General features: G+C 51.6%; 1 protein-coding gene across 2 annotated transcripts; it reads left to right on the top strand.

Annotated features, from left to right (window-relative positions):
• Nucleotides 1–723: 723 nt before the first annotated feature.
• SNX19 (sorting nexin 19) lies at nucleotides 724–25149 on the top strand. 2 transcript variants are annotated; one of them, XM_063178293.1, is made up of 11 exons: nucleotides 730–2881; nucleotides 3391–3529; nucleotides 4005–4105; nucleotides 4257–4376; nucleotides 5247–5374; nucleotides 6492–6588; nucleotides 6826–7012; nucleotides 9082–9211; nucleotides 21664–21848; nucleotides 22556–22643; nucleotides 23804–25149. In XM_063178293.1, exons 1-11 carry the CDS (start codon nucleotides 1358–1360, stop codon nucleotides 23934–23936), a joined length of 2832 nt encoding a protein of 943 aa, XP_063034363.1. In that variant the 5' UTR covers nucleotides 730–1357; the 3' UTR covers nucleotides 23937–25149. The 2 variants fall into 2 exon arrangements, with proteins under 2 accessions (XP_063034364.1, XP_063034363.1); XM_063178294.1 differs by lacking the exons at nucleotides 21664–21848; nucleotides 22556–22643; nucleotides 23804–25149 and adding an exon at nucleotides 13682–14483 and having other exon boundaries at nucleotides 724–2881.
• The last annotated feature ends 1126 nt before the right edge of the window (nucleotides 25150–26275 follow it).

Genomic DNA, 26275 nt, shown 5'->3' on the forward strand with positions numbered 1-26275 from the left:
GTGGAAGGTTTGAGGCACATGGGATATAGGATATGATGAAATAAGGATATAGGATAAGAAGAAATGTGATCCTTCTGTGGAAGGTTTGATGGACATGGGATCCCTCTGTTTAAGGGACATGGCATATAGGACAAGACGTGGGATCCCCACATGGAAGGTTTAAGGGACATGGCATATAGGATTTGATGGAGTGTGATCCCCACATGGAGGGTTTGAGAGACACGGGATATGGGATTTGATGACGTGGGGACCCTCTGTGGCAGGTTTAAGGGACACGGGATATAAGATTTAATGAAGTGTGTTCCCTCTGTGGACCAAGGATCCTGAGCCATGGGGCAGCCGGCAAGCTTAGGTGATTATCCCTGTCCAAACCATGGGACACCAGAAATCCTCAGGGTGTGGCACAAAAACCTGGAAAGTGCAAGAACAACTCGTCCTTCTCCTTTCCCAGCTCTCCAACAGCAGATTAGTATTAGTATTAGTATTAGTATTAGTATTAGTATTAGTATTAGTATTAGTATTAGTATTAGTATTAGTATTAGTATTAGTATTAGTATTATCGTTGTTGTTGATGTTATTGTTAATTATTTTTATTTTTATTTATTTATTTCGTTTTATAGCTTGAAATGGGACACTGAGGTGAGACCTCCGGCCCGCTGGGGGGCGCTGTTTGGTGGCCGCACGGAAGCGGAAGCGCGGGCGGAAGCGGTGGCGGTGCCGGCGGAGGGCCCGGGCGGTGAGTGCGGCCCGGGGCTCCCGGTGTGCCGCGTTCGGCCCCGCGCTCCCGGCTCCTCGGGCTGGGTGCCGGTGCTTGGGAAGGGGTCTGGGCGGTGGGGCTTGAGGTACGCGGTGAGAGACCCGTCCCCGTGCGCGGTGAAGGGTCTGTTTAGTCGCGCCGTTGTGGATAGCCGATCACGGGTCCCGGTTTGCTGGGTTCTGTCAGCCCCAGAGGGACTGGGCTTGGCGGAATCCGTGCCTCTCCCCGGTGCCCGGTAAGGGCTCGGCTGTGCCCAGCCCCAGTGCTCGGCGAGGGCTCGGCCTGGGGGGCTGTGCTCGGTCTCATTGCTTGATGCGGAGCCCGGTGTGGGGGGCCCGGGAGGCAGCGCCGCGGAACCCACTCAGGGGTCGAGGTGTGCTGGGCGATGGGAGCCCCGCTGTCCGCTGAGGATCCCGGTCTGGGCCTTCTGACCCAGCCCAGAGAGGGCTCCGGACCCGCTGCGCTCTGAGCGCCAGTGCCCGCTGAGGTTTCGGGGTGGTTGAACCTCCGACCCCGGTCGACCCCTGCCGAGCCCGGTGAGGTTCGAGCCGTGCACCCCTCCCCACCGTTCCGGCTGTGACAGCCGCTGCCCGCCCCGCCATGCCTGCCCGCGGTCCCTCGGGGTCCCGCCGGCCGCTGCTGGCCCTGCTGGTAGCCCTGGGCTGGCTGCTGGCGCTGCAGCTGCTGCTGGACCTGCGGGCGCTGGGGCTGCTGTGCGGGGCGCTGGCCGTGCTGGGCGGCTGGCTGGGCCCCCCGGCCCTGCTTCCCCGCGGCCGCCGCCTGCGCCTGGAGCGCTTCGTCAGCTCCCTGCGGGCCCCGGCCGGCAGCCCTGCGGACGAGGCCCGCCTGGAGAAGGAGATCGCCAGCACCGTCCGCAAGGTGGTGCGGGACTTCGTGGCCTCGTGGTACCGCACGGTGAGCAGAGAGCCGGCCTTCGAGGCCGAGGTGGAGAGGGCCATGCTGGGGCTGGCCGCGGAGCTGCGGCGGCGGATGAAGCGGGTGGACCGGCGAGCGCTGGCCCGCCGCCTGCTCCTGCTCTGCGGGCAGCACCTGCAGAGCTTCCTGCGGGCTCGGGATGCCCTGAGGGCCGACCCCAAGGGCGGCCGGACGCTGTGGAAGGAGTACAGCCGGCTGGCAGGGCCGCACCCCGCGCTGCTGAGCCCCGCGGCCGAGGTGGGCTGTGCCCGCGCCGCCGTGGACGCGCTGCTGCGGGCACTGGTGCCCTGGCCGCACCTGGAGACACGGACGGGACGTTTCGTGGTGGTGGAGCTGGTGGCCTGCAACGTGCTGCTGCCGGCCATCAGGAAGATGTCCGATCCCGACTGGATCAACCTGCTGCTCATTGGGGCGTTTTCCAAGAAGCCCCGGGGTGGGAAGCCTCACCCTGCACCCCCAGTGCCGGATTCCTTGCCTTTCCCGGGACAGATGGACGCAGCTCCCGCCGGGCTCTCCCCGTCCCCGAGGGCTGCCGAGGGGCTCAGGAGAGAGGCAGGAGCTGCTGGAGAGGAGGGAGAGGAGGCGAGCAGGTCATGCCATGCAGAGGAACCCTTCTTGCGCCCCCAAGCCCTGGGATCCCTCTTCCCCTGTGAGGGTTTGGAGCTGGAATCCCCCGCACCTGACATGGGGCAGGATGTGGAGCTGCTGGCTCCTTCCCCTGCTGGAGAGCTCCTTGATGAGCCCCCCCAGGACCCTCCTGTGCCAGAGGGGGCACCTGCCTCGGAGGATGGCACAGGGGACCTGGACCACGCCCCTGTCCCCAGCTCGGATGCTGGCCTGCTTCCCACCTCTGCTTTGAGCTCCTGCCCTGACATCCAGATCGAGCCAGCGGCTGAGAAGGAGGAGGAAAGCCCAGCTGTCCCAAGGAGGTTCTCCTCACAAAGACCCTCCAGCCTGGGGAGAGATCTGGGGGCAGGAGAGGGCCCAGCACCGTTTCCCCCAGAGCCTGGGCAGAGCCTGCCCCTGCTGTCGTCCTCCCCAACAGCTTCCATGAGCACCTTCAGCTTCGAGCCCCTGAGCAGCCCCGAGGGCCCGGTGGTCATCCAGAACCTGCGGATCACCGGGACCATCACTGCCCGGGAGCACAGCGGGACTGGCTTCCACCCCTACACCCTCTACACCGTCAAGGTAAGGGCTCCTCACCCCTTCCCACATCCCTGCCACTGCCTGGGCTGCTGTTTGCAGTGAGCACTTGCTGTGTGTGGGTCTCCACAATACATTTTGTCAGTGCCAGTGCCCCCATGAAAATATATTCTCCCTAGTTTCTGCTGTGAGATGTGACCAGAAAAATGTGACTTTTAACCCCCTGTGTTCTCAGAGGTGTATCTGTGTCCTCAGTGGCCACGCCAGGTGCCAGTATTCAAATTTCAGCACTGACTGGTTTGACCACAAACTCCCAAAAAACTCACTTCCTTTTCGAACCAGGACAGTCTGGTAGTGGGGAAATACCGAGCACTGTGGCTGTTTGGGATTCCTGTGGCCCTGGTTGAATCTTTTCTTTTCCTGCTTTTGTTCCATCATGATTGGTTCCTTCCTCTTCAGGGAAGGGTTGACTGAGGAATTGCTGGGTGGGGCCTGAGGGGGGAGCAGGGCTGTTGTAGGATGTGTGAGGATGATGCCTTTGCCTTCCTCCTCAGTATGAGACAGCCCTGGAGGGCGAGGCGGCGGGCAGCCTGCAGCAGGTGGCTTATCACACCGTGAACCGCCGCTACCGCGAGTTCCTCAACCTGCAGACGCGGCTGGAGGAGAAGCCGGAGCTCCGCAAGTTCCTGAAAAGTCAGTGCCTGCAGCGGCCCTCCGAGAAAATCCTTCTCCCTCTCACCTTGTTCCTCTGCTCCCAGGGCTTCCTGCCCTGCTCATGCAGCTCTGGATGCTGGGCTGTGTTCCCTGCCCACATCCTCCAGTGCTCTGTGCAGAGCTGGCTGGAGGAATGATTTATCTCTTCTGAAATTTCAAACCATTCCTCTGCGCATTCCACGACAGTTGGTTTTGCAATTTTGCACCATAACAGTGCATATAAACCCTGGTGTCTGTGCATTACCTTGGGCTGATGCCAGGCAGTGTGTGAGGATAGCCTTAATCATTAGAGCATTAAGGTTTTAATAAAGACTAAAATCTGTATTTAGATTTTAAAATTTTAATTTTTAGTCTTAAAAATTTTTCAGTTTTAAGATCTAAAAGTCTTTTCATTTAAGGTTACTGTGGCTTTGCAGTTTTCTCAAGTTTGTCTGTGGGTTTGTTTCCTTTGTAGACATCAAAGGACCAAAGAAACTGTTCCCTGATCTGCCATTTGGAAACATGGACAGCGATAAAGTGGAAGCCAGGAAAAGTCTGCTGGAATCTTTCCTGAAGGTAGGATGTTTGTGTGCTCCTGTGAGCTCCAAGCAGAGCTCAGGACAGCTTTGTGCAGACAGTGGAATAGCACACCATGTCTCTTCCACATTACACAATCAGGCTGGGAACTTGACTTTGAAATGATCTGAATCTCCATCTGTCCTTGCAGCAATTGTGTGCAGTCCCTGAGATTGCAAACAGTGAGGAGGTGCAGGAATTCCTGGCCCTCAACACCGACGCCAGGATCGCCTTTGTCAAGAAGCCCTTCGTTGTCTCCAGGATAGACAAGGTGAGAAAAATGGGGAGCTGCTTACCTGAGCCCTTTCCAGTTGCCCCCAGGGATGCTCCCTAGCCTTCAGTGTCTCCTGGAAGGCAAAACCCTTTCTTTGGAGTTGAGCTGAGCTTGCCCAGAAACCCATAAAATGTCAGAGTTTGTGTTAAAGAACCTATTTAATAGAAAATCCAGTGCAAATCTCAAAAATCCTGATGTATGTAAGTAACAGGGGTCAATGCAGTAATTAAAGGCAGTTATAATATCCTTGTCTCCAGGATAGATAAGGTGGGAAAAATGGGGAGCTGCTTACCTGAGCCCTTTCCAGTTGCCCCCAGAGATGCTTCCTAAGTGGGGAGCTGCTTACGTGAGCCCTTTCCAGCTGCTCTCAGGGATGCTCCCTAGGCTTCAGTGTCTCCTAGGAGCCTCAACCCTTTGGAGCTGGGCTCAGCTTGCCTAGAAGCCCATAAAGGGTCAGAGTTTGTGTTAAAAGAACCTATTTAATGGAAAACCCAGTGCAAGTCTTAAAACTCCTGATGTATGTAAGTAACAAGGATCAATGCAGTAATTAAAGGCAGTAATAATATCCTTGTCTCCAGGATAGACAAAGTGGGAAAAATGGGGAGCTGCTTACCTGAGCCCTTTCCAGCTGCTCCCAGAGATGCTCCCTAGGCTTCAGTGTTTCCTAGGAGCCAAAACCCTTTCTTTGGAGCTGGGCTCAGCTTGCCCAGAAGCCCATAAAGGGTCAGAGTTTGTGTTAAAGAACCTATTTAATAGGTTCTTTCTATTTAATAGAAAATCCAGTGCAAGTCTCAAAACTCCTGATGAGTGTAAGCACCAAGGATCAATGCAGTAATTAAAGGCAATAATTAAAGGCTGGCTTTGCAGATTGTTGTCAATGCCATTGTGGACACCTTGAAGACGGCGTTCCCCAGGTCAGAGCCCCAGAGCCCCACGGAGGATCTGAGTGAGTCAGAAGTGGATGGGAAATCCCAGACAGACGGGAAGAAAAGCAAGTAAGGGCTCCTTCAGCTTTGCAGGACAAGGGATTCATGCACAAACTGAGCCCATGGTGGGGAAGAACTGACTTGGGGCTGTATGTGTTGGGTAGCAAATTGTTTTCTGAAGCTGAATTACTTTCTCCTTCCCTTGCTGAACACAGCTTTTTGAGCTGCAGTTTATCTAAAGGGTTTCCCAGCAATGCTCAGGTTTCCACACAAGGTAGGTTTCTTCCTAAAAGAGCTCTGAGCTGCTGCCATTTGCCAGCAGAGACTCTAATGGTCCTGAGGAATTGCTTTTTAACCTTAAATATATGCAGGGAGTGATTGCAAAATACAGCTGTAAATTATCTACCTGAAAGTCCCCTCCTGCCTCTCCCACGTGTTCCAACAGTGGCTTTGCCCAGAAAACATTTAAATAGCTATTTATGAGTAATACTTAAGATTGTTTCATATATGTTCCTCACCAAACATTGGTGCTGCTGACAGTGCCCACTCTCATTATGACTGTCTCATCAGTGGTTCTTCCCTCACCAAGGAAGGGAAGGTTTCTGTACAAGTATGGCTTTTTCTTTCCAAAAAGTGATGTTTTGCTGGAAAAAGCTGCTTTGGACAGAAAGACAAACTCAAAAAGTACAAGTTTGGAACCATTTTGGCTGAAAAAGACATTCCTTAATGATAAACAGGCTATTTTACAATTTGTCCCAAAATCCCAATGTCCTTTCATATCTTTCTTTTTGTCAATGTTTATAATTAGATTTCACAATCCTGCTGAGTGTATTTCATCTCAGAGGCTTTTCTGAACACTTCCCTGGGTGTGCTACAGTGCTCACACCTTGCTGACATCTGCCTACATCTCCCTATCAGCTTCTGTGTAACAGCTCCTTGTGGAATGCTGGAAAACCTTGGCTCAGCTCTGGTGTATGTGAGGAAAAGTGCTTTACAGCTTTTGTTGTTGGTTTCACTGCCAGTTATCTTGGAGGCAGATGCTTTTTCTGAACCACTTCAGGTCTAATCAGATTTCTTAGTTTGCATGTGGACAGCAGGAACAGGTCATGGGGCTTGGCTGAGGCTGGAAAACTCATGACTCAAAACTTGCAGGGAAAACTGACTGTGCCATGGCTCTGCTTTCCAGGTCCAGGCTGAGGTTCTCATCCAGCAAAATCACTCCAGTGCTGAGTGTGAGTGAAGCTCATGACAGGATCGTGTACTCCATCAGGGAGGGCAATGCTGTAAGTTCAGATCCTCTTGTAATCCTTTCACAACCCCAACCACTGCCTGTTTGGGAATAATCACCATCCACCAGGGCTGTGGCTGCTGCAGCCTTGTTGCCACATGCCAGCTCTTGGTAGAAGGACAATGAGCAGCCCTGGCTGTGCTGTTGGCTGCACCTGGGTGCAAACCAGGAGGTGGGAGGCTGTCTGGGCACTGCAGAGCCCAGGCTCTGTGGCACTAACACACTTTTGTAGGTCTCTGGCACCCTGTCTCTGGCTGCTATGGAATCCTTCATCCAGAAGCAGGAGAAGCTGCTGGAAGCAGTCCCCAGCAAGGCTCCTGAAGGCCAGGGAGGCAGAGAAGCCAAGGAAATCTCTGTGCAGGAAGAAATGGATGGGCTGAGCACAGCAGAGCAGGGAGGACATCCAGACACTGACTCTGGTGAGCTCAGCCTCTCTCAGTGCTTGAATTTCTCCCCCTTGGTACCACAGCAGCTCCAACATCTGCAGGTTCAGCCTGAAAGGTTTTCAGGACCTGCTTTCCTACCTGTTGCATCTTGATTGAAGGGAAAGCAAATTAGGTTTTCCAGTGCTGTTTGGTGATTGCTCTGGGCATCGTTGCTGGTGGGAGCAAATTGGGTTTTGGCTCAGTTGTGTCACTGCAGATCTTCACCTTGGTGTGCTCAGCAGTCACTGCACAAAGAGGTTTCTTAAGGACATGCTGCTTAAACTGGCAATGTTCTAAAATCAAGCTCTTACAAACTAAAAATGGGCCAAATCACAGTTTCTTGGTAGTTTCCAGATAGCCTTGATATGTCTATACTATAAAAGGACCTCTGAGATTAAGTTCAGATAGATTTGATGGGAGTGGCACAAATATAATCTCAGTTCAAGGAATGATGTTCCCTTTTCTGCTTCTAGAACCCTCCTCTGAAGCACAGGGCTGCCCCAGAACAGTTACAAGATTATCCTAAACACATGCAAAAATATGTTCCCCAATCTTTTTTCTTGGAATAGCTGAGCTGTATCAACTGGAACTTCCCAAAAATCTTCTCTCCAGTGGTTCAAGTTTGGCAAGCTCTGACTGAAAGCACGTGTTTGTGATAGGATAGGCCTGGTGTTCTGAAACCCAGCCTGTGCTACCAGCTTTGCCTGTCATCTTAGAACACATGTCTGTGGTTCTGGGGAAGCAGGACTGGAGTTTTGGAGGCCAGGGTTGTGCACAGAGCAGGCCAAGTTAGCTGAACTCTGAGGGAAATGGAATGTCAGTGATCTCAAATGCTCACAGATCTGGGATGCTTCAGGCCGGGCTGGCAGGGTGAGGAAAACAAATGTCTGGATAAAAAGGCAAAGCCATGTCCATATCTGCTCATGGAGTGACTTCTGGGAAGTGGTTGGCCAGCAGCTCTCTGAGGAAGAGGATTTGGATGCTGTGGGAATAAACAGCTTGTGAGGATGCTCCCTGTGTGAGGTTCTGGGCAAGCTCCAGACTGCACTGGGAAGTCTCAGGGGGCAAAGCAAGTGGGCAGTAACTTATGCATGGCCCAGAGCAAGAGGTGCCAAGTGCCCTGTATTTTCCAAGTCAAATCCTGGAATTAATTAGTCCAGCTTTTAGGAAGAGGAAGAGCAGAGGAGGAGAGGTGTGGGGTCCAGAATCCCTTTTCCCTTTATTTCCAGTAGTAAATTGTGAGTGTAAATTGTCTCTGTAGACAGACAGCTTGGAAGATGAGGCTGAGGGGAGCCAGATTAGGAAAAGCTGCTGCACAGGATCTCACCTGGACAGCAGAGCCGAGGCAGCAGCCTCAGGTTGGGGTGGTGGCCTGGGAGTGGCAGTCTGGGGCAGTTTTGTGGCACATCAATGAGCTTGTTCAGCACAACACCTCAGGGACAAACAGCATGAAAGTAATTCCTTAGTGAGTAGAAACTGTTTTTGCTGAAGGCTCTGACATCCCCCTGAGGATCAGAGGGAGGTTTGGTGTCCCAGGTCTGTGACAGCAGAGATATTCGGGTAGGTGTGTGGGTTTGTGTTTTAACTGGTAAATCTGGTTTATCCAGATGTGTTTCATCCCCCTTCCTGCCAAGGCTGGGATCTGCCACACGATGGCAGCGCACAGCCACCAACAGAGCCTGGTGCCTGGAAAACTGCTGGGAGCAGGGAAAGGCATGGGGAAGACCAGGATGAGAGTCCTCAGCAATGCACCTCATCCTGGCTACAGCCACCACCTGCTCTGTCACCTGTTTGGGGCACATGGACTGGGATTTGATAATCCCACTGTTTAACTGAGAAGGAACTGAGCCTTTGGTGCAGCCCTTGGTGGGAGACTGGGGCTGCCTGGATGAGGTGGAAACCAGAGTGGGGAGGGCAGGTCCCAGGCTGGCTGGGCTGCAGCAGGTCATTGTGAGTGGACAAAGGGCCAGGCTGGGGAGAAATGAATGAGTTTGGGATGATGCTTTTCACCAGATTTTCCCTGAGGTGGTTTCTTCATCTGCCCCTCCTCTTCCTCCTGGCAGACTCCGAGACAGCTTTGGCTGACCTGGCCCTGGACGTGCTTCGTCTGGTGCTGGTGGATCACTGGGGCTGGCTGTGCACAGAGAACATCCAGAAGGTTTTCAATGTGCTCTTTGGGACCCTTGTTCAAAGGTAAGGCCAAAGTGAGCAGCCTGGCTGCTCTGTGAGAGGCATTCCCTTTGGAGTCACAGCTGGAATGGAGCTCGTGCCTGAGTGCAGATAAATGCTGTGTGTGCAACAACCACCAGAGTTCTGTAAAGCAGGTGCTCCATGGATGTGGAGTTAATACCTTAGAGATCTGCACCAGCAGCTGTTTTCTTCGTGAGCAGCTCTAATGGGCAGCCTCCTGTCCCTTGAAATCAGGGGAAGGGAAGATCCAGCCCTGGGAGTGTAAGTCTTGGCTCATGCAAGGGCAGCAGTGCCCAGCTCTGGGGCTCTCTGGGGAGGATTGGCCTCCTGCTCTGTGCTGCCCAGGGCTTCAGCTTGTTCCTTCTGCAGAAGTGGAATAAACAGGCCCAGGGAACAGCAACTTGTCAGTGACAGCTCAGAGTGTGGTCTCTGCTCTCACTGCTGCACCCCTCTGCTCTGCCTGTGCCTGGGGCAGGGACCCACACATGGAGCAGGGACAGGCTTCCTTTCCAGCTGGGGTGCACTTGCCAAGCTTTCCTGGGGCCAGGGCCTCTGGGTGGTAAGGCTCCAGGCCAAGACACACAAACAGAGAATTCCTGTTTTTTGGTGTAGGTTGGTGACTATCACTAGCTGAGGATGTGGTTTTTCACAGCACAAGGAAAGCCTTCCCTGAAGGGCTTGGGAGAGTCTTAGAGCAGTGCTTTTCCCACTGCTGTGCCCTTTCTTCTGCAGGCATCCAGAGCCAGCATCAGAATGTGCAGGGCAGCTCATTATAACAGAACTGGTAACCTGAGCTGCCCTCAGCAGAGATTGCCAAAGTGCTTTGAGGTCAGGGACTGCTGTCCTTCAGTCCTGGCCTGTTCCTTCAGTGGCAGGAGGTGGGGGCTGCTCCCACTTCTCCAGAATGGGCTCTGGCCTCTTGGGAGCAAGCTGCAACCCAATCTGTGTGTGTAAGCACAGCGGTATGAGAGCTTCTACAGGCACATCATCACCTCCTAATAAGCTGTGTCCTGGTCACCCAGGGGGCCTGCAGCACCCACACGTGGCATTGGCATTTTCCACTAGAGAAGTTGGGATACACACAGCACATCCTGGAGCTGGAGGGTGGAGGAGCTCCCTGGGTTGTGTGGTGGATTAGGGTGAGGAGGAAGGAGTGAGGAGGAATGTGTTTGTAGCTGCTCCACTTGCACAGGTCAGAGTGAACCCACATGTGCTGCAGGCAGAGCTCTGGCTGGGGGTGATGTGGGGAAGCCCTGGGACTTCTTGGTGTCCCCATCAGTTCAGGGTGCAACTGCAACCTCTTGAACAAACCCTGTGTCCGTGCTGAAATCCACATGGTGAGGCTGGCTCTGCTCTTGTGGGACAGGCAGGAGTCCCAGGGGAAAGAGCTGCACACTGGGGACTGACCTGTCACCAGGAGGATGGTGTTGCACCTGGATTGCTGCAGGGAACATTTTCCTCCCAATTCTGCTGCCTGTATTTACCTCCACAATGGAGGTCTGGGAATGGGGAGCCTTCCTGCAGTTTGCCATTCACCCTGGCCCTGAGACTTGGACTCATTCCTGGCCCAGGTGGTCACTGCTGTCCTGAGCAGACCAGAAGGTCTCCAGCTCAGACCAGCCTGTCCAGGGACACAGTGTGAATTTGGTTCTATTTCTCTTCCATTTAAATATTTACAACTTGATCACTGCTCAGCCAGACCTGGCACTGCCATTCTGGCTGGCCCTGTGTCTGGAAACCCTTTACAGGTGGAGAAAGTACCAGAAACTCTTCTGGGAGCATCTGCTCTTCAAGGAATTGATGCTCCTGCCTCTGAGAACAGATAAACACAGGACAGCAGATGGATTTGGGTTGTGTTTTCAACCATTGCTGGTCACAAAGTATGAGTGGGAATCATCCCTTCAGGAGATCAGACCTTCCTGTTCCTGCCAGTGGCTGGGTGAGATGGCAGGGGATGTGAAGGAGGTGTCCTGGCAGTGTTTGGAGGGGCTGCTGCTGGACACTCCTCTGCCAGCTTGTATTTAGAGGGTAGGTGCTGCTCCTGCTGCCCTCTTGCCGTTGCCAGATGAGAATTCTGCTCTGGCATGAGACACTAGGTGCAGAGTGAGAGAAATGACCACAAACCAACAAAACTTTCACCAAGAACAGGATCCAGCTTCTCGCAAGAGCCAGTCCCCCTCTCTTGGAGAACTTTCTGCCTTGGGCTGGCAGTGCTCAAGATGATTCAGATGATTGATTCAGTGTGCTCACAGATGATTGCTGTGAGCACACTGTTACTGATGGTGGGGCCTCCTGACCTGCTCCATTCCTTGTTCTGTGCAAGGGGCATCCCAGCACTCTGCTCCATTCCCTGTTCTGTGCAAGGACCATCCCAGCACTGCTCCATTCCCTGTTCTGTGCAAGGATCATCCCAGCATTGCTCCTTCCCTGTTCTGTGTAATGAACATCCCAGCACTGCTCCATTCCCTGTTCTGTGCAAGGAGCATCCCAGCACTGCTCCTTTCTCCTTTCTGTGCAAGGACCATCCCAGCATTGCTCCATTCCCTGTTCTGTGCAAGGAGCATCCTGACCTGCTCCCTTCCTGTTCTGTGCAAGGATCATCCCAGCATTGCTCCTTCCCTGTTCTGTGCAAGGGACATCCCAGCACTGCTCCTTTCTCCTTTCTGTGCAAGGGGCATCCCAGCACATTGCTCCATTCCATGTTCTGTGCAAGGAACATCCCAGCACTGCTTCATTCCCTGTTCTGTGCAAGGATCATCCCAGCACTGCTTCATTCCCTGTTCTGTGCAAGGACCATCCCAGCACTCTGCTCCATCCCAGCCCACTGCTCCCTTCCTGTTCTGTGCAAGGATCATCCCAGCACTGCTTCATTCCCTGTTCTGTGCAAGGACCATCCCAGCACTCTGCTCCATCCCAGCCCACTGCTCCCTTCCTGTTCTGTGCAAGGAACATCCCAGCACTGCTTCATTCCCTGTTCTGTACAAGGAGCATCCCAGCACACTGCTCCATTCCGTTTTCTGTGCAAGGAGCATCCTGACCTGCTCCTTTCCCTGTTCTGTGCAAGGACCATCCCAGCACTCTGCTCCTTCCCCTTCTCCCCAGCAGGGCTGGCTGCAGCCAGGCCCATCAGTCTCCCTGCCTGTCAGGCCGGTGGCAGTGGGACAGGAAGGCTCCATGACCGAAAAAGGGATTGTTGAGGAAAGGGCGGCCGCGTGTGCGAGCCGGGTCTGCACTGAGCCCATCCCATTATGTAACAGGGAGTGAGCCTTTTTTGGAGCTGCAAGGAGAGGAGGATGGAGGGGCTGGGAGTGGGAATGACCCTGGGGCCGAGGATTGCTTCCAGCAGCCTCTCAGCGTGCTGGGGCCGTGCCTGTAAACAAACCCCAGACCCTCTGTCCCCTCCTGCCTCTGTCCGGCTCCGCTTCCCTCCTGCCCTGCAGGGATCAGCTCCTCTTCCTTCCCCTGGGAGCTGCAGCAGCAACCTGCTGGCACAGGGGAGGAGGTGGGGCTGCTCTGAGCTCCGGTGGAAGCATTTGGAGAATCTGGGTGCTTTTTAGAGCCTTGTGAGTCAATGAGGTGTTAAAAATACGCAGCACGAATGCTGTGATCCCACACCCTGCTGGGACCCTACACCCTGCCCTCAGTTGTCCCCACAGTGGCCTCAGGTGTGGGGTCTGTCAGTGCCCTGCAGAGCTGGGCACAGTGCTGAGGCTGCTGGGACCCCACACCCTGCCCTCAGTTGTCCCCACAGTGGCCTCAGGTCTGGGGTCTGTCAGTGCCCTGCAGAGCTGGGGCCAGGGTGACAGCCACCACCTCTCCTGTCCAAAGGGGAGTGCCAGCACCCCAAGGATGGACCTGGGAGTATTCAAGGGGCAGATCCTGGTCTGTCAGCTTTTCCTGGCTCCTTCTCATGCAGCAAAACAGCAAGCCATGGCCACAAAGCACTGAGTGGGGGGAAGGTGTCTCAGCACACCCCAGCTGTCTGTGCCCTGGAACCTGAGCAGGGCTGGGCACAGAGTCTGTGCCAGGCTCGGAAGTGCCTGTCCCTGAAAGGAGCATGTGGAACTACTCAGGCAGCTTTGCTGGTGTCATGTTCCACTGAGCAGGAGTTAAAATAAATGCCAATCATCCCTGCCTTACCCACGAGCTCAGCACTGCTTGGCTTGCTTTGGGTCATTCCTGTGCTCCTCCATGTCCCCTCATCCCTTGGCCAAACGGGAAGATTAGAGGAGGTGACATTCCAGTCTGTGTGAGCTGTAGGTGGAGAGGCAGGGATGCTTTGAGACTGGCCATCATGCCTTTGAGAACTGGTTCTTGCAAGTTCATGCTGTCACCTTGGTGTTGGGCTCTGCTGGTGTCAGGCTGAGTGTCACAGGCACTTGTGACTCAAGGAGGTCTGGAGCTTCAGAGAGCCCCTGCCTGGTGCTTTGTTCTGATTTTCTCTTTGGTTTTCTTTGATCTCTGTGCCAACAGAACTGGCACAAAGACCCTTGGCAGCCACCTTGATCCTCTTGACTGGAAAGTGCCACCAGCAGAGAGTGATGCCTGCCCCTCTTCAGTGTCCCTGAGTAAACCTGGAGCAGCCAAGCGCCCCTGGGAGCACAGTGCCCATGGGCAGGGTGTTCTGCCAGCCCTGGGGCCATGGAGGGGCCATGTCTGACAGCTGAGACTGTGCTCCTGCTTCCCTTTGGGTCCCTGGCTGGCAGGTACCACTCCAGCCTCAGGCAGTGCCTGAGTTTTGCTGGCAGGAATGCAATATCAGTGCAGCTGGAGCATCTGAATCCACTCATTCTCCTGGTTTGTTACCTGGGGAGTGGATTTGGGCATGTTTGATGAGGATCTTGGCAGCTGCACACAGAGGGGCTGTGCTGGCAGGCCCAGCTATGTGGCAGCAAAGTCTCCTTGTCCCTAAAAACAAGCCTAATAGCAGCACCAGAATTGTGAGTTAGGGGAACCAACCTCAGGGCATCTTGCTCCTCATTTCTGGGTTTGGCTGTTTGTGTTGTAGCCGTGAGGAGCAGCAGGAACTGCAGCCTGTGGTATGTCAGTAAAAGTGATTTCAGGACTCTGTGTCTTGGTGTGTATATGCAAAGTAAATAAAATCAGCTTGGAAATGGGCCTCGATTCAGTTGTCTCCAAGCACCTGGAAATTTTGGATCTGGCTTTGAATCTCTGTCCCAAACAAAATTTTTTTCCCCTCTTCTAGAAGCAGCATTCTTCCAAAAACAGCCACTAGAATGAAGCCAGCACTCCATGCTTTGATAATAATTGCAACATTATTCTAACTGATTCTGTTTCAATAGTTATAACATGCCAGCTTTTTTTCCTGCATTTAAAAAAGCTCAACAACTTCCTATTTCAAATAGAACAAAGAAGAAAAGGATTGAGTGGAAGTCATGTCTCCCTGTTGGTTTTAGTTTTCCCTGGTTTTAGAAGGGTTAATAGTGGGTTTATGTATTTTGATTCTGAAGTGGGCTAATGAAGCAATTGTTCCAAGCAGGGTCTGGCTGAGACAGCCTGGCCTCTCCCTGGGGCACCACTGAGAGCTTAATTGGCTCAATAAATACTTGAAGAAGATGTTATCAAAAGCCAGGATGCTTTGTGAAAAATCAAGGGGGTTTGGGGATGATTATTTTAATCACATACCTTTCCCCCCCTTCCCTGAGCCCCAGGGCATCAGAGGAAGATCCAGGCTGGGAAAAGCAATGGTTCATTCCCTGCAGGGTGAAGCCATTGCAGCCCTGTGAGTTTCCATGATTTCTTCATGCAGCAGGTGTGTTTGGAGGGAGCAACACATGAAATGGCACAGAAATCCCAGCTCCAAGGGGTGCTTTCCTCCCTGCAGGGGTGAATGATTGCCTGCAGAACAGAATTATTTCTTTTCCTTCCTCTCTGCCCCACAGTAAGATGTCCTGCACACCCACATGTCCCTGGGTCAAGCAGGTAGGAAAGGTGGGAAGCCAGCCAGGTCCAGGATGGGTTGCTTACAACTCTAAACCTTCACAGGGCACCAGCAGAGGAACATTTCAAGAAGGAGAATTTTTACAGAATTTAAAAGGCCTCAGGATGCTTCATGTCCTTTCATTTATGGAGGTATTTTTTCCTTTTCTTTCCTCAGCACAGGGTTTACCCATGGCCTGGACAAGTGTGAGGTTGCTTTGAAGGTGCTGAGCTGAGTGTGCTGCACATGTTTCTGCTGTGTGGAGAAGGTGGATTTAGGCTCAGGTAGCAGGTGCTGAAAGCTGAGCCTCAGGGCAAGAAATATCTATTTGTGTTTTTCAGTTCTTGCTGTGCCCACTGCAGCTGCTGCTTCATTTTTACAAGGTTTCCTCAGAAAGGTTTTGCGGTCAAAGCACTGCAGTGTTCCTCCTCTTGAACCCTTGAGTTAAGGATAATCTTGTGCATTATCTGAGGAGGAATCTGGGGAACAAGAGCTGGTAAGGCAGGGATGGTCTGGTGATTTAAGCACCAGACTTTCTTAATTTCAGAGTCATGCTTGAATGCCTCGTGTTTTCCAGATGTTGAGGTTTTTTTTCAATCCTTTTCACTACGTTGGTCCCAGAGGGCTTTCTGAGCTTCTGGATCTCCACACTGTATTCCTTAGGGCAGGGGAGCCATGTTCTGGGGTGGGCAGCACTCAGGGGTGAGCTGGACATGCTAGTTCATGTATATTTGTAGAGCTGTTTGTATTTATGCAGCTAAAGCAGAGCTTTGTTCTCCTCTTTGTCATCTTCTAGCCTGGCCTTCAGTTTGTGTTTATCTAAATCCTTAAAACCCCTGGGTTTGAGGAAATCACAACTGCTATTGTTTCAGGTTTCAATTACAGTCAGCATATTTAACTTCACTGTTCCTTAGCTGAGGTGATCTCAGTTTTAATCCTCACCTTGATGCACAAAACGAGCGGAGTTTTACCCATTCCTGGCAGGTGGGTGTAAATTTGGAGAGTATTATATCTCTTTGTTCATTCTTAGTACATCTTTGATGTCCAGACTAAGCAAATCCAGCCTGTCCTTGCTGAGCTGAGCTCTCTGGATGGTCCAATTAAGTGAGAGGCTCCAGCCAGGTAAAACCAAGCCCAGTTACCTGTTCCTGACTCTCAGCCTGTCTTTCCTCCCTCCTAGGAGCCCAAATAATGCAAAGGTTTGTACTCCCCAGCCCTTGTTTTTCACTCCCAGGCCCTTCTTATCTTGATGAACCTCTTCAGCTGACCTTGGAGTTCCAGCTTGAACCATGGCATTAATTTGGCTCTTTTTTAGCAGCCATTTCATTCCTCCAGCAGCAGCTATTTCAAACAGAGGTGCCTTACAGCATGGGCAAGTTATGCCCCTGCAGATTATCTTCCAGGCCTCAGTAGCCTTTGCAGTCTGGCTCTTTGCATTGGGCACTATCAGAGCATTCTGAGCCCAGCAGGTCACTTTATCTATTTCTGAAGTGTAAGGAGATGGTTCTGTGATGGGTTTATTTTTTTCCTTCTTATTAAGGCTATTTCTTCATGAAATAGCAGAATGAAAATAGTAACTCATCAGCCATCCAAAAATAAAAAAAAATAAGAGAAGTCTATTTATATTTCTTTCTGGTGGATTTATTTCTACCTGAGAGCAGTGTGTGAGTGCTTTCAATGCACATGAATCTCAAATGCTTAGGCTTTTAATAGCACAAAAAATCATCTGTGACCTGCTGGTGAAGGTCAGCTTTGAACCAGCAGATATCTGGAGTTCCTGAGGGGTTAATCCCAATCCTGGTGCAGCAAGTCTGCCTGATGGAAAGGTCAATTTGCCATTTTCTGGGGTTTACTCAGGTAGGAATCTTCAATAAAGTTGGTGTGACTCTCCCTGAGATGCAACTACAGGTGTGGGAGTTGAGGGGACATTTTTGGGATGTCCTGTGCAGGGCCAGCAGTTGGACTTGACTTTCCTTGTGGGTCCCTTCCAGTTCAAGATATTCTGTGAATTAATTCACTCCTCACAATTTAAATGCTGGTGCAGCTCTGTGTGTGTTGGAATGGGATGCGATTCCCCAAAATGGGTGCTGATGTTTGCCTGTGGTTGAGAGGAGGGAAGGAAACTCTTCATGACAGCTCACTGTGTGCTGAGATTTTCTGCTGAAGCCTCAGCTGTTCTCCCAGAGTGGATTTAGAGCCACATGGACCAGTCTTGACAGTTCTCCTCTGTTAGAATCTGAAATGTAAAGAACTCTCAAAACTTTGGGCCTGTAAGCCAAAGCTTAGAATTAAACACAAGATTTGATTTGAGACCTTGGAAAAGGCTTCCAAACTTAAGTGATGTGGATTTATAGTTTAAAACAAAGACACATTAAATTAAGTAGAAGAAAGTTTAGAGTTTTAGAGTTTAAAATATAAAAATAAAAGCAGTTACAAAGGTAAACAAGGAGTTTAGAATGCTGTACTGTAGGTTTGTGTGTCATAACATGATTAGTTAAGAAAGCTCACACTGTATCATGAGTCTATAAGATGGAATATTTAAAGATTGAGTCAAAAACATAAGTATCCTTGTTACCAGTGTTTTATTAATCAATAAATCCTTAAAAGGTCTTGTAACTAAAGGTCTTGTGACCTTCTGAACCACACAGTGAAGATGTGAGCCGAACTCACCCTTCATGCCTATGTAGAAGATAAGAAAAGAAACCACATCATCAAAAAAATTCAGAAATCCCATCTCTAACTCATTCAAAACTCCTTCAAAATCCCCATTCTCCTCCTCCCAGTGCTTTGGAATGGCTGGGAGGGAGCAGAGAATGGCAGAAGGGAGCCCAGAGCAGAGGTGCTTGGGTCTGTGTTCCATTTGCACCTGCCTTTGGTTTCTCCTTCTTTCTTCTCCTATTTCTTGATTTTTCCTTGTAAACTTTGTGGGTTTGGGTGTTCTTTCCCCAGCTCTCTGAGCACCATGGGGCAAGTTGGCCTCTAATAGGAGCTTGTGTGGAGCTGTGCAAGACCCATGGAGCCATTCCCAGATGCTGCCCTCTGCTTCCCAAGGAGGAGAATCCATCCCTGGTGTTCCACAACTCTGGGAATCCAGACCTGCACGCACTCATGTGCTCACAGTATGTGCAGATCACATTTAGATTGTGAGATCACATTTAGAGGTGTTATTTGGAGGCCTTGTTGCCTAATTCTGGTGTTTTTAGGGACATACAGGAGGTTGGTTGTGTGGGGCCTTCCAGCATTTGTCAGTTCTCAGCTTGCTCTTGAGCTGTCTGGAAACGTGTGCTGTCCTCTGTAGGTTCAACTTTCTCTCTGTTCACTATTTGCCTGATTGTTTTGCTATTTTAGGAACTCAAAGGAAAAAAAAGCTTGCTCTTTGCTTTTTGCAACCTTTTAAAGGCTGCAAAGAGGCTGTTGCTGTAATGAGTTTGGAGTCAATGTTCAGTCTGATCCCCCTTGGTGCAGGGTTGACTCTGCAGCTCTGTCCCCAAGTCTCTGAACTTCTGTTGCTTGTCAGATGTTTTCTCAGCTAGGAGAGCGGGTTGTGTAAGAAACCATGTTAATGAAAAACCCTGTTAATGAAAATCTGTGTTAATGAAAACTCTTGCCCCTAGAGAAGTCACAGTTTAACACTTTAATTTGCTTGGGAATAGCCGGAGGGTTTACCATGATCCAGAGTGTTAAAATCTGCTGATGGCTGGAGATTAAAACTCTTTTAATTGTATTTCCAACATGGCTTTTCCTTGGCAGGACTGGGATGTGACAGTTTGTCCTCTAAGCCAGTGGGAGGTCGGTACCTCTGGCTTTATCTTGCAGCAGCATCCATACTCTGTGTCCATGGCAATGCTGAGCATGGAGGATGTGCTTCCCATTTCCTGGGAGCGCTGGGACCATCACCCTTGTCCCTTGCTCTGAGACATTCCAGGCCTTACCCCTTCACTGAGATCCTTTTCAGGTTTTTTAAAGTCCTTTGCTTTCCAGCTGGCATTTCCTAGGTGTGCATCTGTCCTAGGGTGATGTTATGATGCTTGTATCCCCTGTTCTGTTTATGCTGGATGTTATTCTGTGCCTTCAAGGCTGGCTCTGAAGGGCAAAGCTTTATTTTGTTTTGTTAGCAGCCTGCTCACTCCCTTGGTGGTCAGCAGGACACAGAGAGTACATAGTGCAGCTTTTGCTTTTTGCTCTTGCTCCTGCTTTGCTCTTGCTTCTGCTCATTAGTTAGTTTAGCTAGGCAGTCTGAATTTTCCCTGGACTGTTTTTCTTTCCCTTTCTTGGAACCATTTGAACCTGCTCTGGACTGGGACCTGGGGAACACCAAGAGTTTGCACCTTGTGGCTGCAGCAGCCATTCCCAGTGGTGGAGGGATTGATAACAGAGTGAGCACCCACAGGAGAGACTTTCTGAATTTGTCATCTTTTTCAGAGCAGTGACAGAGTGATGTAATCTGGTATTGTTCATTCTGTGTGCTGGGGGTGCTGTGTCTGTTAAATAAACAGGTTCTTTCCACTTCTCTCTGAGGAATCCTTCCCAAACCAGTTGGGCAGAGGAGCCATGAGGGTTTGCTTTCTGGAGGGACCCCTTTAGAGGTTTTCTCCCAAATTTGCCCTAAACCAGGACAGCATCCCTCAAGAATCACTGTTTACACCTCATTCCCTGCTCACTCCTCAGCCCTGTCCCGCATGATGCCAACCTGCTTCCTTTGGGTGTTGCTGTACCCCCGTGCCCAGCTGTGTGGGGAAGGACACCCTTGGCCCGAGTGCCTCTCCCAGGAAGAATGCAGACAGTCTGGCAGAGTGCAGGTTAAATAAAGTTTGCCTTGGCAGGGCTCTTGGCTGTGCTGGGAGCTGCCGGGGCGTAGTGGTGACGGAATTGCAAGCACGAACAGCAGCTGCCAAGAGGAACGGCTCTCCTGGCCCTGCTGGCTGCCTCCTGTCCTCTGGGAATCTTGAAGAACTGGCAGAATCACAAACCTCTTCCCTACCCCAGTGCTGTGCTGACACTCCCAGCTTTGCTTCAGAGCCAGTGAGGCCACAGCACCAGCAGTGCAGCACCCTGAGCCCTGCTGAACCTTCCTGTGGGGTTCGTCCACAGCCTCTCTGTTGTAGACATCTTTTATGGAAAATCCTTTCCTTGGGATTTTTTCCTCCTGAGAAGCTGAGAGGCCTCAGGTACAAAATGTAAACAATGGTTATCTGCTGCTGTGGAATGCAACAGGTGCATCTGGGATTGGTCTCATGTGGTTTTTTCTAATTAATGGCCAATCACAGTCAGCTGGCTCAGAGAGTCCAAGCCACAAACCTTTGTTATTCATTCTTTCTTTTTCTATTCTTAGCTAGCCTACTGATGAAATCCTTTCTTCTATTCTTTTAGTATAGTTTTAATATAATATATATCATAAAATGATAAATCAAGCCTTGTGAAACATGGAGTCAGATCCTCATCTCTTCCCTCATCCTCAGACCCCTGTGAACATGGTCACACCACTCCTCATGCTGAGGGCAAAGATTTTAGGCCATGCAAGTTGTGACTGATGGCTGTGGCTTGTGCTGTGACTAGGACGTGATTTCACATCTGGCCAGCCCTTGAGTGTTGGGGACACATCATCCAGTGCAGCTGCAAACCCCTCTGAGCCCTTCTGGGGAGCTGGAATTTGGGGATTTGCAGGTGGTTACACAGAAAGGGCACAGTCCTGCCCCAGCAGGAGGGACCATCAGCAGTTCTGTGGGATTTTGGATGGGAACAAAAGAATTCCTGGCTGTGACAGTGGGGAAACCCTGGCACAGGGTACCTGGAGAAACTGTGGCTGCCCCTTCCGTGGGAGTGTCCAAGGCCAGGTTGGATGGGGCTTGGTCTAGTAGAATGTGTCCCTGCCCATGGTGAAATCAGATGAGCTTTAAGGTCTCCAAATCAAACCTTTGGGGATTCTGTTATCTCATTGCTTGCCATCAGTGGATGGAGCAGGACTGGACAGCAGGATGAGAGGGGGGTGAAGCATCAGGATATTCATGCCTTGTCATCCTTGGAGTGTGTTTTGGTCTCCAGCAAAGACATCCTTGGCTGTCTCGGTAGCAGAGGGAGTGATGAGAGGAGCAGAGGCTGCCAGAACAGGGCTCGTGTCCTTCCAGTCCTTCCTGGGGGTTGTTTGGAGTTCAACACCAGTTCCTCCAGCTCTCTCTCAGATTGTGCTTGGAGATAAGTGAGGAGCTTCAGGCCAGTCGTATCCCTGAGCTGGGCTTCCTTTAGTCACCAGTGATTCACTTGGGTCCCTGTGATTAGCAGGGTGATGGGGCTTTTTATGGCCTTTGCTTGTCAGAAACACAGGGAACATATCCCACTTTTGGTGCATGGAAAACTCAGCTAATTAAGACTTGTGGAAATCTTCAGTGTACAGACATAAAAACTGCACGTTAACAAACCCAAAGAAGCTGATTTAACCCTCTTGATGGGTGGAAATATCCCAGCTGGCTCCCAAGCTGGACTTTTCCTGACCTTTGTCCCTCTCCCTGTCCTGCAGGTGGCTGGAGGTGCAGATGGTCACCCTGACCTGCACCCAGCGCTGGGTCCAGTACCTCCAGTTGCTGCAGGAATCCATCTGGCCTGGAGGAGTTCTACCTGCAGTGCCTAAACCCCCCAGGACAGAGGAGCAGAAGAAGGCAACAGCAGAGCAGGCCCTGCAGAGCCTGATGGGGATCTTGCCCAGTAAGTGTGTCCCAGAGACTTGTCAGCTGCCCTGGGGCAGGAGAGCAGCTGGGGAACACTCCAGTGCACTGGAATCTCTGGAAATGTGGTTAAATACAGAGATGGAGGCTGCTCGTGCCAAGGCACTGGGAAACCTTCATGACCCTTGAGGTTTGATGGTTTCCTGCAAGCAAAACCCAGAGTTTTCCAGTTCTGGATAGTTTGTGTAAGGGTTTGGGAGGCAGCCCAGCTCCGAGGGAAGGGATGTGAGTTCAGGCCATGATTCAGTGCTCAGTTCTGAGCCACCTCACAAAGCAGGGCTCAGGACAGCTCTGCTCCCACCTGCTGCCAGAGGGTCCCATGGTGAGCAAAGCCACCATGCAAAGCCTGTGGCTTTTGCACTGGGCTGAAATCCCCAGCCCAGCTGCACTGGATTTCCCTCTCTTGAAGTTTGACACAAGGACCTTTGGCATTAAAGCAGCTGCTGCCTAATCCCTGTGAGTGCAGTCTGAACTTTTAACTCCTTCATTAGTGTAAAGGGCCCTCACTGTCCTTTGGGAATGAAAAAGCACTGCTGGTATGTGCCCTTCCAGCCAGGAATGCTGTCCTGGCACTCCCTGCTCTCCCAGCCCCAGAGCACCATCATGAGCTTTGATTCAGCACCCACCAGCAGAAGGCTGACCTGTGGAAATATTCACTGCCTAAAGCTTTGTCTCCAACACTTCCAGATGTGATCCAGGAAATCCTTGGGACCAGGAAGTGTCAGATGAGCTGGAACCTGGTGCTGGAGTCACTCAGCCAGCCTGTGATCAACAGGTATGGGATTGTGGTCTTCACCCTGATGGGCTCTGAGCCTGAGATGAACAGGTTTGTGATTGTGGTCTTCACCCTGGTGGGCTCTGAGCCTGAGATGAACAGGTTTGTGATTGTGGTCTTCACCCTGGTGGGCTCTGAGCCTGAGATGAACAGGTTTGTGATTGTGGTCTTCACCCTGGTGGGCTCTGAGAGCTGTGATAAACAGGTTTGTGATTGTGGTTTTTACCTGGTGGGCTCTGAGCCTGAGATGAACAGGTTTGTGATTGTGTTCTTTAACCTGGTGGGCTCTGAAAGCTGTGCTAAACAGGTTTGTGATTGTGGTTTTTACCTGGTGGGCTCTGAGCCTGTGCTAAACAGTTTTGTGATTGTATTCTTTACCCTGGTGGGCTCTGAGCCTGTGATAAACAGGTTTGTGATTGTGGTCTTCACCCTGGTGATCTCTGAGAGCTGTGCCCAGGGTTTTGCCAGTGCTGCTTGGCACCAAACACCCAGTTTATTATTCCATACTTATATCAGGGGACATCTGCATGTCTGGCTGCAGGTTATTAAGCCAGTCATGTTAATTATGTTTGGCCTGCTTATTTAGATGTCAGGGAAGTAAAACAGATCCTGGTTTAGTTTGGTTCTGGAGGAGCTGCAGGTCTGTGCAGGGGGTGTTTCTGTCTATTCCCAGTTCTGTGAGTCTGGAAAACAAGGGTTTGGTGATGGAGAGCAGAGACATGAGGGTCAGACTGGACATCAGGAGGTATTTCTTCATTAAAAGGATTGTTAAACATTAAAAGGGCTGCCCAGGGTGGTGTTGGAGTCTCCATCTTCTGAGGGTCCAGGGAACAACAGGATGTGGCACTCAGTGCTCTGGGCTGCTTGACAAGGTGGGGATTGGTGATCTCAGGGGTCTTTTGTGTCTTCAGGGGTCCTGTGATCCTGTTAAACACGTGTTTTGCTCCAGAAGATGCATTTGTGTTTTCTGTGCTGCTCAGCAACTTCAACACCCACTGGTTTGGGGGAGGTGAAAAAAAGCTGAACCACCTCTGGAAACATTTCTCTGGGGACCTGATATTGTTCCTCTCTCCCCTGGAGCATTGGAACACACTTTCCTTGTGCTGAGCTTTGCCTCCCACGCCCTGACCAGCCTAAGCTTTGTGTTTTTTCCATTCCAGGCACCTGGTGTTCTGCCTCCTGGACATTCTACTGGAGTTCTTGGTTCTGAAGAGCTCCAGCAAGGAGCCTGAGGCTGCAGCTGCCACACCATGTGCCTGCAGTGGCACAGACAAAGGTGTCCCAGCACTTTAACCAGCCTGGTGGCCCAGCAGTGGAGGAGAGAAGCAGCCACAGGCATGGAGTGTTGCATTTTTATCCTTTACTGAACATGCCTGGAGCTTCCTGTAAGGAATTTCTCCAGCCAGTGCTAAATGAAGCTGCTTCCAGGCTTCTCTGTGTCAGCTGGGTGGTGGATCAAACCCAGAGGTGCTGTGCAGCATCTGTTCCATTGCTGACCTGATGGGGAGCCTGCAATGAACCAGCCTGACCAGCTGGAGAAGGAACCACAGACCCTTCTGAACACCTCTAACATCTACAGGAGATCTGCTTTTGTGGCTCCAGGGTCCACCTGGCACTGAGAGCTGGTGTGCTGGCATCTGCTGCTGAATGCTTCTGCAGGACAGGGAAGGGCTGCAGGGCTGTCCCTGCACTCTGAGCAGCCTGCTCTGCACCAGCTGTGTCACCAGGAGGGAAATGGGGAGAGGATGGAGTGTGGAGAAGTCCTGGAGTGTGGAGAAGTCCTGGAGTGTGGGGATGTCCTGAAGTTCAGCATCCAACTGCCCAAACACCTGGGATGTGAGAGCAGGGCCAGAGGTGCTGCCCTGCCTTAGGGACAGAGCTCAGCTGCTTCTCCCTGCTCTGGTTCTCAGTAGGTGCAGGCAGGCTGGGATCCTGGCAGAGACTCTGTTCAGGCTAGGGAGGAGTGCTGGCTTGGCTGGACTTTAGGACTTGTTTCCATTGTGCTTTCTGAGTCACCTTTTAGTCCCTGGGACAGTCACCTGGAAGGCACAGGCCAAAGGAGCTGAGCCATGTGGGACACAGCAAATCAGCTCCCACACAGACCTGGCTGTCACAGGAAGCTCTGGGAGAGGAATGAGGACCTTGAGCCCAGGGGAATCGTGGATGTGTGTCAGGGTTAGAGCTGGGAGCACTGCCTGAGCTCTGCTGTCCATGTCTGTGTCACTGGGCTCTGCTCTGCTGTCCCTGCTGCTGCCACAGCTCCCTGCAGGGCTCTGGAAAGCTGCTCAGGTCATGGAACAGGCACTTGGAGCTGCTTCTCCAGCCTGTCCAAGACTTGAGTGGTTTTGTGAGCACTTAATGTTCTCAGCAGTCAGGTTCTGGGAGTACTGAGGGACTCAGAGTGTGCAGCCACAGCCCAGTTTGGTGACCAGTTTGGTGACCTGCTTTGGTGACCAGTTTGGTGACCAGTTTGGTGACCCAGTTTGGTGACCCAGTTTGGTGACCATTTTGGTGACCAGCTTGGTGACCCAGTTTGGTGACCCAGTTTGGTGACCTGCTTTGGTGACCCAGTTTGGTGACCCAGTTTGGTGACCAGTTTGGTGACCCAGTTTGGTGACCAGCTTGGTGACCCAGTTTGGTGACCTGCTTTGGTGACCAGTTTGGTGACCAGTGTGGTGACCAGTGTGGTGACCAGCTTGCTGACCAGCTTGGTGACCAGTTTGGTGACCAGCTTGGTGACCAGTTTGGTGACCAGTTTGGTGACCAGTGTGGTGACCAGTTTGGTGACCAGCTTGCTGACCAGCTTGGTGGCCAGTTTGGTGACCTGCTTTGCTGACCAGCTGTATTTTGCTGTATTTTCTGTGAGAAGCATTGACTGAGCAGTGCTGCCCTGGGCTGCTGAAGGTTCTCTGCAGATCTAAGGAGGCTCCACACAGGAGCCATGCAGGATCCCAGGTGGTGTCTGTGCTGCAGGACCAGGTGGTTTCATCCCACAGAAGATGGAATTCCAGGCTGGAAGAGAGTGCTGCAGTTTTTTGGAGCTGGATGCTCCGTGGCATGTTTGGAGGGAAGGCAGTGTAACTCCAGCATGCCTGTCCTGCTCTTCCAAAGCTGCTAAATTATGGATACACAACAGTGTGAGCTGCTCTGGGCTTCTCTTGTGTGAAAATACAGAGAGGGATCGTTTTGCTGCAAGCAAAAAGATTTTCAGGGAGCTCTGAGGACATCCCAAGACCAGGCAGAATCCAGTGTCATGAAGCAAATCAATTCTGCATCACCACTAGAGCTATTTCTCTTCAGAGATGGTAGCTTGGCCACCTGCTTGGAGAAGAAAGGAGGTGTGAGTTAAGTGGTTTAAGAGAAGATGAGGTGGAGAATGCTTTGGGATTATCCCAAATGGCCAAACAGGAGTTTGGGAAGCAGGACTCAGATAAACCCTTAAATATCTGCTTGTCTTTCACTGCCAGGCTCTGTTTCCCTCCTCTTCCTCCTGCTTCCATTTCCACCCCAGCTGTCAGGAGGGGCACAGGGCACCCTGAGCCAGGGCTGATGCAGCAGAGCCCTGGTGGCTTCCCAGATGTTCCTGCTGTTCCTGTTTGCTGTTGCTTCCCAGTGAATTTTGGGCTTTGGAG

This window comes from Melospiza melodia, chromosome 29 (assembly GCF_035770615.1).
Source record: "Melospiza melodia melodia isolate bMelMel2 chromosome 29, bMelMel2.pri, whole genome shotgun sequence".
Classification (NCBI taxonomy): Eukaryota; Metazoa; Chordata; class Aves; order Passeriformes; family Passerellidae; genus Melospiza; species Melospiza melodia.

Bases quoted from the DNA above. Each gene is read 5' to 3' on its own strand.
- SNX19 (XM_063178293.1), top strand. From the start codon at position 1,358: ATGCCTGCCCGCGGTCCCTCGGGGTCCCGCCGGCCGCTGCTGGCCCTG. The intron at 3,530-4,004 runs GTCAGTGCCTGC...TTTCCTTTGTAG, and splicing joins GCTCCGCAAGTTCCTGAAAA to ACATCAAAGGACCAAAGAAA. The intron at 9,212-21,663 runs GTAAGGCCAAAG...CCTGTCCTGCAG, and splicing joins TTTGGGACCCTTGTTCAAAG to GTGGCTGGAGGTGCAGATGG.